Below are 19198 nucleotides of genomic sequence, written 5' to 3'. Positions count from 1 at the left end.
TTTTTGAACGTTTCTCTTTACCTGCCTGAGCTTTCAGAATGCTAATTAGCATTAGTCTCTAAGCCTGTCCTCAGCCTTGAATGAAGTAGGAACAAGGAGTCAAATTCCTCCCATGAGCTACAAAAAATATTCATCTGAATGTGCAGAGATGACTCCGCTAAGCTCTGCAGAATCTTCTAGATAGGGGCTGTGGGCACCACAGTGTCAAATCCTACCTGACAGGTCTGTTTGAGCCACATGTAACACTTTATTGCAGTTAAAAGGAAGAAAACTGGATGCCATGTTGCCAAGACAATTCTTGTAAAAGTCTGGGTGATGGAGGACCTGCATTTGTCCAACCAGCCTTCTCTCTCCTAGTTTGTTGTGGGCATATGATTTGCATCAAGCTAGAGTTTAGTTTTAGATAAGGGAAAGCACTAGTAATTTACATAGTTCTCGTCCCTACACACCCACAAGCCTCATAATTCACTTTTGGTGTGGCCGAAGACTTTCACCTCCTTTAAAATGCCCTGAGACATGGAATTTGGGGACTATTTGCAGTAAGGCAAACAGGAACTACTGATAAGTGGGCAGGGTTACCCACACAAACTCTCACCCCATTGGTTAGTTTAGTACTCAGGAGTTATCCCCACACAGTGGCTGGTTTCAGGCATGAATATGGCTCCCCAAGGCATCCCATGAGTCTAGGAAAGTAATTACTGAAGCTGTGGAAGATTAGACGAGGAACTGCACCTGTTGTTTGAGAGGATAACTGAAGGGCTGGGACTTCTCCCACTTTATCCCAGGACAAATAAGTGGGCTCTACAGGTCAGTTGGCTGCCCTCCTGTGTGGATGCAGGGACACAACAAGCTGCAAGGAGGCTTTTTCCTAAAGTGTCCACCTGACCAGAAGCAATTGGACCTGGACTGGACTCTGCGGTTGGCCTGTGCCTGACAACCTGTGAGTGTCTAGGGGCATCTCCTATGGTTCTGAAAGCTTAGATGTATACGTCTGTGGATGTTTGGATTTTTTTTTAAACATTTCCTTCAGACCAGTGGGATTTAGAAGCTTATTTTGACATTTTGACTTCAATGCTTAGGGGAGAGTATGTGGCTTAAGAGCTAGGGAGGTCCAACTTGAAGCTGGGGAACCAGGTTCTAACCTCGGCAGGGACGCCCAATTTCCTGTGATTCTGGGCAAATCACTTAATCTCCCGGTGCCTAACAAAAATGAATGTGTCCTTCTGCAACACAAATGGTGCTCATGTAAAGCACTCTAATACCTCTAAGTCTAGTTAGCGCTATATAAAACTCCCCCCAAAAATACTTTCACCAGAAGCAAACCATTTGATGTATTCATCCCAGCCTCAATTGCAATCAGACTAAAATTGCACCTACCCCATCTATTAATAACGCTTGGCACTTTACTTTTGCTTGGTACTTTTTTCACATACATCTTTACAAAATATTCTCTCTGATTCCCAGTTTTGGATTTTTCTCATTTGGTGTCATTTTGCTGATTACATTTTGAAGTTTGATTTTTATTTCAACTGTTTTAGTATTTCTAAATGCTTTATACACTTTTGTGAAGCTAAGTCTGTCTGTTCTGTGCCATAGCTGCCAGGAGTTGAGCTCAAGTTTAAATTAATGAAACTTTTGACTGAACCTAAGAAGTTAATTACTTTTTTGTTTGTGGTAGGCTCTAATTACCCCATCTAACAAACCACTTTCTCCACAAGGTAGTAAACACTGGCAAAATGGATTACCTAAAATCACAGGGTTTATTTAGGTTGAACACTAATATTCAAGGTTGAACAACAATGCTTAATCTTTAATACACATCAATGATGCGCCGTATGGAGCCAACTTTAGCATTCATGGCCCCCCAATTGGTGTATCGCCTATATTCCCCAGGCTTGAGCAGGTACTGTTTGCCTCGATAGTTTGGCTGTTCATAGAAGATCCAGGAACCTTCTAAGATGTTGCAGGATTGAAATTTGTGGTATTGAAAGTGCTCATAGAGAGATGCACAATCTTCCACCAGCTCAAGCATACCACCTTTGAAGTCCTCTCGTTCGTACACCCTTGCCTTGTGAGAACCCCGGTACTAAAAAAGAGAGAGAACCAAAAGAAAACAAACATCAGGGGTATTCAGCACCTTCAATCCCGCATTTAAACACATGTTTTTAAATGGATTCTTAGTTACAATGTCATCATGCTTTAGATCGGAATTGTTATGAATAAAAACTGTGCGCACTTCAGTATCTAATTCTGATTTATCCCTAATTCTGATTTTGAGGACATGGGTAATTCCATGTTGCAGAATTGCCACAGCATTATGAGAAATCCTCTTTGGAATGGGTAATTATTACATATAGCAAATCTACCTTTCTCTGCAGCACCACCCCAGATTGTTTGCCTTTTTCTATACCCAATTTTCTGGTTTTAGGATTCTGAGCACTTTACCACTACTTATCAGAAGTAATGTGCCTATGCATTCCCTCTAAAACACATGCAGTACGTTGGACCTTTCTATTTGGCCTAGTTAACTTCCCTGTAAGTCCATTGTAAATGGTATTTAAAGGGCACCTATGGCATGGAAATATCATATATGGGCTTTAATATATATTCGTACCACCCACATATGTGGCAAAACATATTTCTTCCACGAGCGACACTGTGCTGTGGCAGACTGCAGCTTAAGTGCACATGGCAGAGAAAACTGCTTTTGCCATGTAGATAAAGCCTACTTGTATATATTTATAAATCACAATTAAAATGCACACAGAGGATAACAAGCTAATACATACAAATAAAAATAAGTAGTATGCCCTCTGATAAAAATAAAAGGCAATTGCTATTTCACATTGTAGGCCAGGCTATACTTTTCCATAACAGGCCTAGGTGGGATTAAGATCTTTATTTTCCACCTCTGCTTAGAAGAGAGCTAGAAAACTTTTCAGCACTTAGCCCCTCATGCATGGAATGATCTTCCAATCTCTTTAAGACAGACTTCCAGTCTTCTGTCTTTCCGCAAGGCCCTTAAGACTTGGCTTTTCCCGTAATCTTTGAGGCTGTTTTTATGTCTGTACGCTCTTTTGGTGTTATGTTTTTTTTTTTTCTCTCCCCATCTTCGGTTGGGAGTCTTCGTCAAAGCACCGGGATACTCCAGTGGAGTGGCCGTGCGCTATAGAAGTGTACAAATAACATAACATAACATAACATAACAAAACTGTTTCAAAGTTATTTTCTGCTTAGTTTTTAAAATCTGACTTTAGGTTGAAATCAGATTTTTGATAACTTGAGCATAAAAGTATCTGTAAAAATGCACTGTAAGCTGCCAGGCTTAATACCAGTTCAGCTACTCATTACACCTCATGAACTGGAAAACAAATCTTTGTTTGATTGGGAGAGTTAAAGACTCAGAGGTCAATAGTTTACTTGTTTGTTTTTTATTGGAATAAGTTTTAATTCCACAGGGAATACACACATTTAGCCAAATAAAATCCCAATGTGAAAAACTACATGCCATCATCAGAGAAATAAGAAAAGCATGAAACAAAATACTATAACGGTCAATATAAAAATAAAGGGTGCGTCTGAATAACAAACTATTATGGGCCATGGCCATCCATGATATGTCCAAAAACAGCTAAGCACCCCCCTCGTTGGGTCTCAGATTCTCCTTAAGCTAGTCCTATGCTTATGAATTGACTATTAGGGAAACTTTAAAAAATGCCGGTATTCTGAAATTCATGCCAGCAGAGCATAGGATTTGGGGGCTTCCTTGAGTAGCCAATGTTGGCCCAGCACAAATCTTGCCAATCATATTGCAAAGAAATATATCCCCGCTAGATGCAATGAAATTGCAAAGGAATGTCCTAATACTAGTAGCTTGGGACACCAAACCACATTAGCCAGAAAAGTAGTGTGGTTAGGCTTTCCCATAACTGAATCCCAAATTAATTTAACACTCGGGCAAGCGATAAAGATATGCACAGCTTCCGCCAGATCAGCCCTACATCTGAAGCATGTTGCATCTTGTCTGACCTTCATAACATAGAGAAGAAAGGGTGTAAAATAAAGATCATTGATGAACTTAAAATGATGAGCTTTGACCTCCGAAACATTCAAAACTCTGTGCACCAGCACATTAGTTTGCCTAAAATCATCTGAGGTTATACCCACCCTGAGGTGCTGGCTCCACTCTGCCTCACCTCAGCTGAAGAAATCATTTTGTAGACAAGGCTTACATTTCCCTTGAGGGGAAAATTCCTCATGTAATCCAGAAAACTATTTGGAGTACAACAGACGTATTCTGATTTTATATTGCCTAAAATATGCTGAACCTAAAAATACTGAAAGAATCCAGCACGGTGAGGGAAAACTGCTGCTGCATGATCTCATAAGAGAGGAAAGTGCCACACTCAAATAATTGCCCTTATATGAGGAGTTAGGAGCCTTCCCAGCATTCCAAACACCTCTCATGTATCAGCAGAGGCAAATTAGGATTATAAACCAAATATGTATAATTGTTACATAGAGTAATAAACTGTACCATCTTTTTTAAATAAGACCAGATAGAAAGATACACCCACAGGATCTTAAACCTAGTCCTTTTAAAGTAGACAGTATCAATGATACCAACATGAGGAGCGATAAAGTCACCCCATGGTGTATACTCTGGAAATAGGCACCCCAGGAACCATGACTCCCTACCAAGACCCTTGACTAAAATGGACATAAATGTGGCCAGGTAGTACACTCGGATGTTAGGTAGGGAGAGACCCCACTCTCCCATGACAGTTAAGGCCCTGTATCTCGGACCTAGGTTTGTGATAGCCGAAGATGAATTTCTGGCAGGACACCTCGATCTTATGAAAAAGACTTTAGGGAGATAGAGAGCTCTACACTTGAAAAGATAGATATAGTGATGTAAGGCTTGAGAAGCCAATGCCAGGCCAGCACTAATCTTGACAAACATATTGCAAAGAAATATATCCCCATTAGATGCAATGAAATTACAGAGAATGTCCTAATACTTGTAGCTTGGTATTCCACACCACATTAGCCTGAAAAGTAGTGCGGTTAAGCTTTCCTAAAATGGAATCCCAAACTAATTTAACTTGCGGGCAAGCGACAAAGTTATGTACAGCTTACACCAGCTCAACCCTACATCTGAAGCATTTTGCATCTTGTCTGACCTTCATAACATAGAGATGAGAGGAAAGAGCCACACTCAAATAATTACCCTAATGTAGGGAGTAAGGAGCCTTCCCAAGATTCCCAAAAACTCACATGTATATGCAGAGGCAAATTAGGATTATAACCCAAATATGTATAATTGTTATACTGAGTAATAAACTGTACCATTTTTTTTAAAATAAGACCAGACAGAAAGATACACCCACAGGGTCTTAAACCTAGTCCTTTTAAAGTAGACCGTATAAATGCTACAGACACAAGGAGCGATAAAGTCACCCCATGGTAAATACTCTGGAAATAAGCACCCTAGGAACAATGACTCCCTACCAATAACCTTGACTAATATGGTCATTAATATGCCCAGGTACTACATCCAAAGTTCAGGTAGGGAGAGACCCCAACTCTCCCACGACAGTTACGGCACTGTTTCTTTGACCTAGGTTTGCAATAGCCCCAGATGAATTTCTGGAAGGATGCCTCGATCTTATGAAAAAGACTTTAGGGAGATAGGCAGCTATACATAAGATAGATGTAGTGAGGTTAGGCAATCATTTTAATAATAAACCAAAAACAATACGAAGTGACGGACCTCTTGGTTAACACTTCACTATATCCCTGCTGCCGTATAAGGATGGTTGTGCACAATACTCTGGCACCTGTCACCTTTTGGGGCCTCTGGTTACAGATTCCCACTGCAAATTAAACAAAAGGAGGTGCACCATCACAACACATGTAGTCCGTAGTTATTTTTTTAATCTCTTCCTTTATTTCAAAATCGATAATAGTTCATAAAAACAGCCAAAGCGTTTCGTTCCCCAAAACCAGACGTTTTTTGAATCTTCATCAAGGCTTATGTGGAAAAAAACAAGTTCGCAATAAGGTGATAAAGTATGGTATTTCTTGTGGTGGAGAGATGTTCAAAAAATTGTCAATAGTTGACAACTTTTATGCCATGGCATTCCTGAAAAAAGGCACGACCACTTATCACGGTTGCCAAATCTTACAATTTTGAGTATATCTTCTCCACGTGGACTACTGTTTTCTAGGCCATTACTTGAGAGCTTAATTGCATCCCGGTATAAAAAGTGTCAAATATTGACAATTTTTGGAATATCTCTCCACCGCAAGAAGTACCATACTTTATCACCTTATTGCAAACTTGCAATTTTCCACATAAGCCCTAATGAATAATGAAGTTCCAAAAAACTTCTGGTTTTGGGGTACGAAACGCGTTGGCTGTTTTTATGAACTGATATCGATTTTGAAATAAAGGAAGAGATTGAAGAAATCACAACGGACTACATGTGCTGTGTTCGGTGCACCTCCTTTTGTTTAATCAATCATTTTAAAAAGGTTACATCTCTTAAATATCTACAGATGTAATCTATTCCAGTTAGCAAAGTTCTCTGCTATCCTTGCAAAAGGTTGACCATAATTGAACTCAATTAAATCTGTCAATTTTAGCGATAATTGAATCCCAAAATATATTGCTGAGTGTACCCAACGCCTGTCTTATCCTAAGCCAGAGATATTGTTCACAACCTGAGTCTTATTGAAATTAAGCTTATATCACGACACAGTGCTAAATTTATTCGCAATTGTGTCTATTTCCGTTAAAGAGGTAGCCGGGGAAGATGTCAAAATTTCCACATTGTCCATGTAGGCTAAGACCTTAAGCACCAACCGATGTTTTTGCAGCGAGTGAATCTCCTAAGCCACTCAATGACTAAACAAGGCTTGATATATAGTGGGAACAGCTGAGTTGACAAAGGACACCCTTGCTGAGTACCCCTGGTTATCAGTATAGGGTCTGAAAGAGTAACTGAACAGAAGACTCTAGCCCTCAGACATTTATACAACTACTGAATCCAGCTGATGAACCAGGGGCCAAATCCAAAAGCAGCCATAACTAGCAATAGGAATGCCCAGGAGACCCCGTCAAATGCCTTTTCTGCATCAAGTATCATTCCGATGTGCCTCCTTCATCCAACTCAGTTTCCAAAGAAGTAATAGCTGTAATACCATGAGCGGTAGTGTCTATACCCGGTATACCCCCATGCTGATTCTAATCAACCAGGCCCAAGATGACAGAAGATAATCTATTGACCAAGATCTGTGTATAGATTTTTGAATCTACATTAATCAACAACATCAGTTGATATGGCCCACATAACATAGGATCTTTCCCTCTCTAAGGAAACATACAATGTTTGTCTCTGACCAAGATTCAGGCATCTGTCCAAGAGATTCAAAAGAGTTAAAGAGATCACATAAAAGAGGTGCAAGGAAATGTAAAAAGGCTGCATAAAACTCAAGGGGAATTTGATCTGGACCAGACAAGCTCAGTCGGGTGAGTTGCCTGACTTTATTCTCAACTTCAAGCAGCATAATTGGATTCTCCAACCCAGACCCCAATCAGCTCACGATGATAGTTCATGCTGATAAACTGATAGATGACACACAAAGGAGTTAGGTCCTTATCGGGACTGGGGTTGGGCTGGACCGTTATACAAGTAGAAAGACTAAAGAATGCCCCAAAACCTCATATCTAAATTGTACAGCTATTTCAAAGTAAGACCAATTGAAAATTAATTAAACCTGGTCAGGTACTTTTATATTATACTTTTATTTATACCTTTCACTAATTTGTTTACTTTTTTAAACTTTTTTTGCAAACTCTGTGAACAGAATGACGTTTACTGCCCAGGCCTAGAAAAAACATTGCAGAAACACCTGAGATAATGTTATAGTCAGATATCCTGGGATTCCTTGCCAGTCAGTCTTGTTGCAACTTTGTAACAACTTGAAGTTAGTGGAAGCAGGAGCATCAGAAACACAAATACACTTTGCTTGCTACGCTGAGCTTCATAAACCACCTCTCCAGCTCCCTCACCTGTTCCTTGTTTGCTTCCTTTCTCCCCAGTCACAAGCTCTCCCCTGCCCAGACAAACACCACTGGCAAAGTTCCAGCCGGACGTGCAAGGAAGTGTTCACCCATGAGCCACTGATCCCCTCTCCCTCCCACCGGATGCCTGGGGGAATCATCCACAGGATACCAGCTGCAACTTCCACCCTGCAGCTACAACAATTTGCCTGGCTCCTACTCTGTATCTCCAACAGGTGCCGTATGGGCTGTAGAAAGTACAGGTCACCCACTACAGTTACAGGGGAAGGGGGCACAATCAATAAACACCTTCAAGCCAGCAAGCTATCAACCCATCTGGCTGGGTGCCACATGAGATAGCTCCTCACAAGGCTACTCCAGCACTGCCATTTTCTGCTGAGCCAATAGCTTGCTTGTGGACCAAGGATCGGTCAATCAGTGCTAACTGTTGTCCACTTAGCAGGGATTAGCTATTTGGGAGTGGACAGGACCAGTTGGAAGAACAAAGAGCAGCTTTAGCACTACCTCCTTTGGCTTGGAGATGCCAGGGAGGACTTGTTCTATTCAGCCCTAGGACCCACCTAGATAAATATGCTCTAGCTAATGTAGAAGGTAAAATCTGTTTTGACCCTGTCATGTATGATAGAAGCCTAGAAGCTAAAGAAAGTCCTGCCTATTGGCAGCTGAGTCCCACCATCTTGAAACGGGGGCTCTTGGGTAATTTTAGAGGTAGACAAAGAAGTGGGGGGAGAACATGGCGTCTGCTACCTGAGCAGCAGCTTGCTTCCGGAACACCTATCATCTATCCCCATGCCTAGCATATAACTCTACCTGGCGTCTACTGTGAATTCTTCCGGAGCATTCTTCTTTGTGATTTCTTCTCTATGGTTTTTCCTTTTGCTGCCCTTTTTTGATGCACTGTGTGTGGCGGGTCTTGCTGAGAGCGTACTGGCTGGATGTGCGTGGAGTCCTCCTGCGTCCTACATCTGCCCAACTTTCCTCGCTGGTACGGGGCTGCCCTGGATCTGAGGTGCGGCCGCAAAGTGGTGGCTCGGGGGCTCCACTGGGTCAGCGGCGGCAGCACCAGCATCAGCCGGTTGTTCGATGTGATAACTACAAAGAGGGCTGGGGGGGAGATTGGAGCCACTTCTGAGGAGCTTACTGCACCGACTGCTATGGGCATCTTACCCCCCAGGCCTGTCTGACATTGGCCTTTGGCCCCCATAAGCAATGGTGCAAGCAAAAGGAACAGAACTCGGAATAACGGCTTGGGGGGTACAATCACAAGTAGCTGTGATTAGATTTTGGAAACGCCTTGGAAATGAAAAAGGACAGAAAATTGCACAATGGTGTGGGAAAGAGATACAATTAAGTAATTTAAATTGGGCAAAAACGAGTAAGAAGAAAATAGTACAGGCCTGTGAGAACATAAAAGTGGACATATGCCAAGATTCGCTAAAAGTAGAGTGCACAAAAAAAGAGCTAAAGTTTAATGGACAAGAAGTCACTAGAAGCGCGGATAGGGAATACCTTGGTAACAAAACATCAGTAAAGTTCATGATGAACTCATGGGCAAAGAAAAGCTGGTTCCCCTACCTGGATACCCTACCAAACCCGTGGTTTAGACAAGAGATCCTAAGATTGCGCATTGGGATCAACCCATGGCTAATAAATAAAGAAATCAAAACCAAAATGCTGGATCCTGATGGGAGTTGTAAATGTAGTCTGGGTACAAAAGGGTATTCAGTGCATATTCTACTGGACTGTATAAACATCTTAGATTTGCGTAAGCTTGGCTGCGCCCTATATTTGTAAAATATGGTAGAAAGAACTCGGGGGCAGGCGATTGAGCCTATTTCAGAATTGCCTAGTATCGACATTGCAATTGCTTTAGGGAAGTTCATAAAGGGAGTACAGAGATTCATAATAAGTCAAGAATACTTTTTTAGAATTTTATATTGAATGAATTTAAATCTCGTCTAGGAGAATTGGTTGGTTTTATTCACCCATACGGGGTAAGGACTTTACTAAAGAAGTGATTGTATGAGCATCCATTTCTAAATGTCTTGTACCTAGGGGAAAGTCATTTTATAAATTGCGGTGAAATATTTTAACGTTAGATTTAGTCTGGAACATTGCAGGGGAATATCCTTTTTTAAAATCAATATTAACTGTTTTGTATTTGTTTAAAGATTACAATCTAAATAAACATACTCTTTGACTTGACTTGAAGTGTGTTCATAGTAACTTGATTCTATTCTGGATTTCACGTGGCACTCTTACTTTTAGTGAAGGTTTCTCCACTCACTATATGGTACAATGATAATTACTGAAGACAGTTCCTCTTGTGTATGTAAACATAATATTATCTGAACCACTTTGTATTGTTTATGGAGTATTGACAACTACTTTGTTTTACACTTTTTCAGTTCCCCTGAAGAAGGGATCACAGATCCCGAAATGCATTGGGATTCACGACAAAATTCATGTTTATGTATTATTGCAATTAATGTTTGTGTATTTTTGTTTGACACACGTGGATTGATTTCATGTGAAAAATTGTATTTATGAAATGAGAATAAGTACGAAGTTACAAGAAAAAAAATATTGATAAGTCTAAAGTATTGCAATTTTTTTTATAAACATCACAAAGATTAAGAAACTGTGTTATTAAAAAATAGCAAACCATCGGTTTGCAATTGCTGTGCAGGGAGGGTGAGGTGATCATGTTGACACTTGTAATACAGGTCAAGAAGAGCCAGAATTCTGCAGTACTTGAGCGATTCCCCGGCGCAGGTCATTGTCATCCAGGAGACTCATCTTCTTAAGGCAGAGAGGAAAGAAATTTTTAAGAGTTAGAAATGGGTGGATTCTTTTATCTGCACTAACCAGACGGCCGATATTTGAGCGGTGCAGATTCTCTTTAAAAAGCAAGCCAAGGCCCAGGTTTTACAACACAGGGAAGACCCAGGTGGCAGGTGGGTGATACTAAAGATTACTTTAATGGGCATCTTTCTCAATTTGGTTGGGTATTTTTGCCCAAACCAGGATGACCCTTCTTTTCTTGAATCAATCTTTTCACACCTTCTGGATGTTCCAGAGCCAGTGATTTGGGCAGGAGGCTATAATATCGTTCTCAACCTTAAACTCGATAAATCCCCAAACAGTAGAGCAGCAGTCCCCTCAAGATCCAGGGCGTATCTCCAGACTATGATTTCCCAAACGGGCCTTTGTGATATATGGAGGGAAAGGTCAGGTCAGCAATTGGGTGTATCTTATAGAAATTATAGACATAAGTCAAGAATAGACTATATCTTGATTAGCCATAGCCTCAGGGGTAGGGTTAAAGATATAATATATTTGCCATCCCATTTGTCGGACCATTGAGGCATTTTATTAGACCTCGACTGGGCACAGTCCCAGCAGACCAGAGCATGGATCTTTGATCGAATATTACTCCTTGAAGAGGAAGAGATGGCCTTTCTCTCTAGAGAGACGGATCTATTCTTGGGGACCAATCTAGGCACAGCAGACATCGCCATGGTCTGGGACACCCTCAAAGCTTTTTTGAGGGGTAGCATCACCAACCGATCGAGTCATAGGAGCAAAAAGTATAGGGAAGAGACTGTAGTCTTGGAGGCAGAATTGAGGGTAGTGGAGGCAAAACTGAATAGTCAGCCTGATCTGGGTATGAAGGAAAACTTGGATAAACAAAAACAATTAAAGGAACAGCTGGAGGGCATTCTCCAAACGAGGGTCATTCATAGATGGGAGGCAAGCAAGATCGCCCGTTTTGAGTATGGGGAAGGGGCAGGAAAGTTACTTGCTTGGAAAATTAAAGCAGACCAGCTTCGAAACCATATAAATGAAATCACTGTGGGAAATGGTGGAATCTCCTTATCCTCCGACGAAGGTATCCGTGAGGCCTTTTTTGAATATTTCCAGGACATATATAAAGAGTTCTGTGTAGAAGATAGGCCTAAAGTAAGGGAATGGTAGGATAGACCACACTAACATCTAGAAGTCCTAACCAATAGCAAGACTTAAAGCAAGCCATCACACAACTATTTTTTTTTTTTTTAAAACCTTTATTGAATCGATCAAAGCAGTACAAGCGCAGGCCTACAACCACGGGGGCCGGCCGCAAACTCAGGAAATATAAGCAGAAGCATTGCACATATTTACGGCTCAAGAAGTAATCACGGTGTAATCATAATACATGGTTGTAGGCACCACGAAGCACAAGGATGGAAGAGGTTTCATTTTGATAGTTTTGAAGAAGTAGCTGTGGCTATATCATCGAAGGCATCACACTATACGATAAACAAGAAGAGACGGGAGGGGCGTATCCCTCTACGCAATCAGGAATCGGTGATGAGCAATACGGCCTAAAACACACTACGCCCGCCAAAAGGCAGGCCAGGAGTAAAGGTCAAACAATAGCAAGCACTTTGGCGAAAACATCATCCGAAAAACCCCACCCTTCCGAGACAATAGAATAGAGGCAAGTGCAGATGCCCAACAGAGAAAGGGATGAAAAAAGGAGATACAGACAACCCTACTAAGAAAGAAAGAGAAAAAGGGACCATAGAACAAAACAAACTAAAATAACAAAACCCCCCCAACACCCGCCACCCTACATCACCGTAATGGCTATGGCCTACCCCACTAACAGCGTGCCTGTCGCCCCAGAATTACCCTAAAGAAAGGAAAATAAAGATATAGAAAGAGAGGAGAACAAGAAAACACACTCCCGGTCTCCGTAACCCCCCGCCACTAGCACCTCCCCAGGACATGTTATCCACTATTTTCCCTCTCTGTCCCCCTTCCTCCCCCTCCCCCCTCCACCCTTTCCCTCCCCCTTTCAAATTTTGGTAAACCTGTAGTGGTACGTAAAGCAGTCACAATCACGGGCAAGCAAATCAACAAAACAATAAGCATGCAACATTTCGACTCCCAAATGCCCTATTGTAGCTCAGGATAATGACTACGAAAAGTCCCGCACTAGCCGCACACAAAAAACAGCACTACGATTCTTAACCCAGGCCCGCCCGGACCAAAGTATCGATGCAGCCCAGACCCTCTGCCACAGGTGTGAATGAGTCAAAAATACCAGACTGGGACGAGGATGTCATCTTGGGGTGCGGTAGTATACAATAATGTCGGTCGAAGGACGTCGTCATCAACATGCCCAAGGGCCACCAGGGATCGAAAGTGGCGGCGCACACTCTTTACCACCAGTCCAAAACAAAGTACAAAAGATATGTCGTAGCGCCACCGCTGCCCGTCGCTGTAGATCGGTTGATGGTTAAAACAAAGTAACGCTTCCGGAGGTAGTACCTTCGTAAGATCTTCCGTCTCCGCTGTAGGCGCAGAACTCCGCGCAGCATTGCTGTCCCCCTGTCGGGCATGGGCACACAAGGTGCCTCCATCTGGCCCCGAAATCACAATGTCCCGGGTTTACTCATGAGGCGTCTGCCAATAAGCCCCATGCCCCACAGCCTCTAGTGGTCCAGCCATCGGGGCGGAATCCGCTCCACCGAGACGACCCCTTCGCACGTCGGCATCCAGGGCCCTCCCCTCGGTCACATCTTGTGTTGCAAAGAGGAATACAAGGCCGTAATGGCCGGCATGATATCTCCCAACTGCAATTCCATTGTCTCTCCCCCAGGAACGCCAGTCCCCGCATCAAGCGGAGCTTCATCATGCCAGGCCGATCCACGCAGGGTGTCAGATCACATCATTCTCGTGGCCCCTGCAGAGCAATTCAGGATCGAGTCCGAGACCCTTTCAGGCACCATTGCGTGCAAGGCGTTTCCACCACGGAGTGCACCTCACTTGGTGAAACGTGTCCTGAGACCGCCCATCGGGTAGCTGGCAATTAATCCCAATGGGGGGTCCTTGGGAGACACCCACCTCCATCCGGATTGACGCGGTTGGCACAGGGCAGACAGACACGGAGCCACCAACGGGGGGGGGGGGGGTAGTCCTTCGAGCGTCCACTGAAAAAGGCGGGTCAAATATCACCATTGCTGCAGTATTACGCGAGGATCGCCGTCAAAATCAAAAAAAAATTTGAGTCCCCATCTCGCCAGACCGGTACTTCCGCCATACACCCTGCCGTTGTTGTTGAGGTTGAGGCCGGGCACTGCAGCACCCTAGACCCCGGTTCCATGTCGGGGCGGGCCGCGATCTTCGAGACGACACATCTCCGGCCAGAAAGCCGTCAGAGCACTCGGGCGCGGATGGATCAGCGCCGCTTTATCTCGGCCGTGCGGGAGCATAGTTGGGGCGCCGGCTGGGAAGCTGGATATGGTGGTGGGAGACGGAGGCCGGCGGAGCTGGGAGCCCGCGCGGCCATCTTGGCCCACGGCCTGGCTCCTGATCACACAACTATTTAATAAGATACTACTGAAGCGAATAAGCCCACCTGGAACTTGGAATGATGCCACAGTAGTCCTGATTCTGACACCCGGCAAAAATCCAGCCAGCTGTGGGTCATTTCGACCCATATCACTTTTGAGTGTCGACTATAAAATCTTTGCTTCCATTTTAGCAGCCAGGCTGGGACTGGTGGCAAATGACATTCTCCACTCGGATCAAAAAGAGTTTGTGAAAGGAAGACAACTAGCAGATCTCACATATGATCTGGTTGGTGCAATAGATATCGCTTCCACCTATTCACTCCCTCTTGCAGCCTTAACTCTGGACGCCACCAAGGCTTTCGACAGGGTGAATTTGGTTTACCTGTCGGAAGTCATGGAAAGGTTCAACTTGGGCGATAGGTTTCGTCGTACCATCCAGCTGCTATATCAAGTACCGTCGGCCAGGTTACTGGTTAACGGAAACCTGACCAAAGCACTTAGGATAACCAGGGGCACTCGACAGGGCTGTCCTCTATCCCCTCTACATTTTGATATTATATCGAGCCTTTCGCTCAAAGGCCCAGAGAAGATCCTAGCATTGTGCCTTTTAGACATGGGGAATGGGAGAGGAGGGCGGCCCTGTATGCAGATGATATCCTGATACTTTTGGCAGATCTAGATACAACCTTTCCGGCAGTCATCAGATTGGCAGAGGAATTTGGGCAGGTCTTGGGCTATGAGGTGAATGCCGGAAAGACCGAGATTATGACCTGGAATATTATGGGAACTCAGCACCAGGTCAGTCCCAGCATGCAATACTTGGGAGTCAGAATTGTCCATGATATAGTCAAAATTGCAGAAACCAACTTAGCGCGAGTCTTAAGGGAATGCCAAAAACAGATGAAGTCAGGGGCCTACCTCCCTTTAACCATCTTGGGGAGGGTAAATCTGGTTAAAATGGCGATATTACCCAAGATCACCTTTCTCTTTAGCACAATCCCCCTACATTTTGACAAACTTACCATTGATAAATTCCAGCTGGAAATAAATTCCTTTATTTGGGTATATAGAACTATCAGAATAGCTTGGAAAAAACTAAGACGGAGGAGAGAGATAGAGGTCATGCGCTACCTTACCTACAGTATTATGCCTGGGCATTTCAACTCTCACATTCCCGGATGCTATTAAAAATGCCTGTTAGCACTGGGGGAGGAGGCATGTTTCTAGCCATGCTAAGAGGGGCTGGTTTAGCGGAAGAGGGCTTTATGTTTAAATTCAGGGATCAAAAATTCTTTAAGAAGGTCAAACTCAAGGTCCTCCAGGCATTTCCCAGAATATGGGCAAGACTAAAATATTTGGTGGGCCTTAACTATTTCTCAAACTTAGCGCCACTTTAGGGTTCACCGGGCTCGCTGGAATTCCTCCAGGACAGATTGGCTGTACCACTCAAAGAAGCAGGGCTAAAAGTATGGGGAGATCTTGTTAGTGAGGAAACACTGATCTGATGGGAAGAACTAAGAGAGAGAGTAGGCATGGGTTTTTTAAAATGTAAGTACATCCAGTTGCATAGTTGGAAACAATCCCAGCTAAGACATAAAAACCCCATAAGTGGGGGCAATAGTCTTGAGCAACAGTTAGTCGTGAGGCCAGCAGGTAAGAGGTTTCCCACTGGTACTGGGATATAAATGAGGCTGTGTATGGTGAATTCAAACTTGCAAATGAAATATGGAGTGAACATATTCCAAATGCACAGTGTGAACTTCTGTGGCAGAATTCATTTAAAACTCTCTTTAGCGTAGTTAAACCTGCTTGGCTGAAGAGAAACCACCTGTTCACAGTGCATACTTATCTCCTCTCATCTAAATTTTTAAATGGGTCTCAAGTAATTTGTAAGAAGTGTGGGTTGGTTGAAGCCTAAGACATATATCTGTTCAACGACTGCCCCGCTATCGCCTCATTCTGGGAAGAAATAGGGAAAACGCTGGAAAACCTCTTGAGAGCTCCAATCCAAATTGACTTAACCTTGATAATTTTTGGTCTTAACAGTCAAATCACAGGGTCAGCCAGATCTCTCTTATTTTTATGCTATGTTGCTGGCCAGGAGGCAAATATGTAAGCATTGGATAGATCCAGTCCCTCCTATTCACTCAGAATGGTTGACATCACTATATGAGGCATCCAAGATGGACATGTTCAGAGCTTGCAGTAAGAAAAAGATCGCATATTGGTACCTGCTGCTTCAATGGAAGTAAGCCAATGATGAAAGAGTGCTCTCCGTCTATGTTCCCTCGCTTTATTTATACTTTTATGAAGGGCGGGTCCTATGATTATGCCTCCTGATTACTCCTTGTACCATGTTGGGCACCCGTGCCATCGAAGGTGTCCATCAGGTTCTTGCGGACCTGGCTGGAGTAAAACCTCTCCCCTTTTCGAGGGGAAGTAACATTCAGGTCTGACAACGTACCTTTACTGGCTGAAGGCGCCGAGAGATTCTATAACAAAGCCTATGTCTCCTCAGATCGTTGAGTAAAGGTACGGACAGATGGTATGTTCAATGTGGTTGGAGGCGAAAGAGGACAAAAAAAAAGACACAGAAGAAGTGCTGTAAAAGGATGTGGGGGATTATGAGAAGATTATTATGACTGGGCAGTTGAATTCATAAAATCACTGAGTAGTGCACAGGTTAAATCAGGCGCCACCACCTCCTCAGAACATTCCTGGGTGGTGGTTCCAAGTAATCTGTCAAGCTGAGGCATTACGCCTGCCATATTTAGATGCTGCAGCTGCAACTGTGGGCTTCTCTCCTGGCTAACAGTACTCCATCCCCATCATGCTGGTGGGTTTCTGCAGAGCAGATTTAGATGTTCCAGTTGTGCTGGCAGTGTCCTGGCAGCAGTGCCCTGATGGATTGAGGCCATGGTGGTGTGGACACTGCACATATGTTTTACATATAGCATTGCACACCAACAACATACACACACTATTAAATGTACACCTACACTCACCACAAAAGCCTACCTCAGATCCTGGCGACAATGGGGTGGCTAAGCATCGTGGTCAAGTAGTAGCAGCACATGATGGACCTGGATAGAGGTGTTCAAGATGGAATAGTTGGTGGGACCCTGAAAAAAGATGGTTTTTCTCCTCTTTTTCTTCCATTCTGCCAACCCGATGCTAAGAGGATTCCCCGCCACAATTGCCTCGATGGAAAGACACATCATAATCTGCATGGAGGGAATCTTGGCTGGATTCCCTTCCACAGCAGCTTCTGCCTCTGATTCCGTCAATGCGGGAGAAGGATTCTGGCGGAGGCGCCAGTACTGCAGCGGTCTTCCCTCCACTGACCGGCTAACATCGAAAGCAAGCGAGTGGACCACCAAGGTGGCAGGCCGGAAGACCGCTGAAAAAGCAGCGGCGGTACCAGTCCCTCCAAGATCTAAATCAGGCCTTATGTCTGAAGGTAGAACCATTGACCAGGACAACCCACTTGGAATAACCAATCATGTGGTTGGCTTGAAATTGTGCCTAGGTCTCAGTTCAAAACTAACAGTTGTTTTCCCATAGTGCTTGATTTTTTATATGTGCTTTTTCCCTAAAAAAATGTTTTACAAAATCATATCTATAATTCCTCTTCACCTATTTTGATGATCTGGGTAAATTGTTGTTCATTACATTGCCCTCTACTTTTCTAAATTTGTTTGGAAATGTTATCGTGTTGTACTCTTTACTTTTAAATTGATGGTACTGCTTGTATTTAGCATGCACTAATCTAACCAGAGTTGGTTTATTAAGTTGGTAAGAGTACCCCCGTCCCAAGTTTAAAACTCTATTTGTGGCATTACAGAAAACAGTGTTTCGCCACTGATTTCTGCATTATTTCCTTGTTAACGCTCTGTTTTCCAATGACGTATTCCCTCAGGTACTACATGGCCAATAGGTCCTTTACTACACATCTCAACATTCCCATTTCAACCATAAAAAGAGTTACCAGCCAAATTGGGAACTCCATGTTAAACAGCTTGAGGGCCTTCATTTTCCCTTAAAATAATTTGATGTGGGGGGGCGCTAGGTGGCACACAAGCAGAATGGCCGCACTGGAGTGCGGTTCCTGCAGCCCGGTGCCATAATCCGATCAGAAATCCTACCCAGATGGTCCCAATCACTAAATAACTGAAGCGATGGAATGACTGGTCACCCGTGCCTAACTCCCATAAGTCTGGTGCACGGGGCACGCTCCTAACTGCTGCTGCAGCGCTGCCGTGAAACCCCGCTGCTGGAGACCTGAATGTCTGGAGCCGCTGCTGGCCAGAGCTCTCCATGCAAGCACCGCGGCGCCCAGGTGGAGTCTGGACCTTACATCGGCATCAGCTCATATCTCGGACACAACAGGTGACTGCAGTGAGTTTGCAAGCAGCCCACCCCCAGAGCTCACCGCTGCGCTGAACCCCGCATTAGCCTGCAACGAAAGATGCTCCACAGCACCAAACGTCCTGCCAGTGCCATCAGCCTTTCTGCCTTGCTTGCCAGCACCGCGCCGCTGCTATCACCCAGGTCCGAACCACGGCGGCGCTGAGAGAGTACTGCCGTCTTGCTGGCCGCGACCCTGGCATTGCTGCGAGTTACCAACACTTGGCCCCATGCTCAGCAGCGCTCTCTCAGCGGAGTGATGAAGCCCACATAGACAAAAACAGTGCACTACCGACCACCGTGGCAGGTGTGCTAGGCGGATCGCTAGATGCCTGGCTGAAGGTTGATCAACCTAATC

The 19198-nt window shown here is 44.0% G+C and overlaps 1 protein-coding gene across 1 annotated transcript in view; it reads right to left on the bottom strand.

Annotated features, from left to right (window-relative positions):
- Window positions 1-1810: 1810 nt before the first annotated feature.
- LOC144824585 (gamma-crystallin D-like) overlaps window positions 1811-19198 on the bottom strand; it is a 42893-nt gene continuing 25505 nt past the window's right edge. Inside the window, exon 3 of the mRNA XM_078683637.1 lies at window positions 1811-2086. Within this exon, the coding sequence (XP_078539763.1) occupies window positions 1811-2086 (276 nt within the window). The remainder of the gene's footprint in view (window positions 2087-19198) is intronic.

The sequence above is a fragment of the Lissotriton helveticus genome, chromosome 3_1 (genome assembly GCF_964261635.1).
Source record: "Lissotriton helveticus chromosome 3_1, aLisHel1.1, whole genome shotgun sequence".
Lineage (NCBI taxonomy): Eukaryota > Metazoa > Chordata > Amphibia > Caudata > Salamandridae > Lissotriton > Lissotriton helveticus.
Note: the sequence above shows the minus strand (reverse complement) of the source record. Positions and strands in the feature narration are given on the sequence as shown.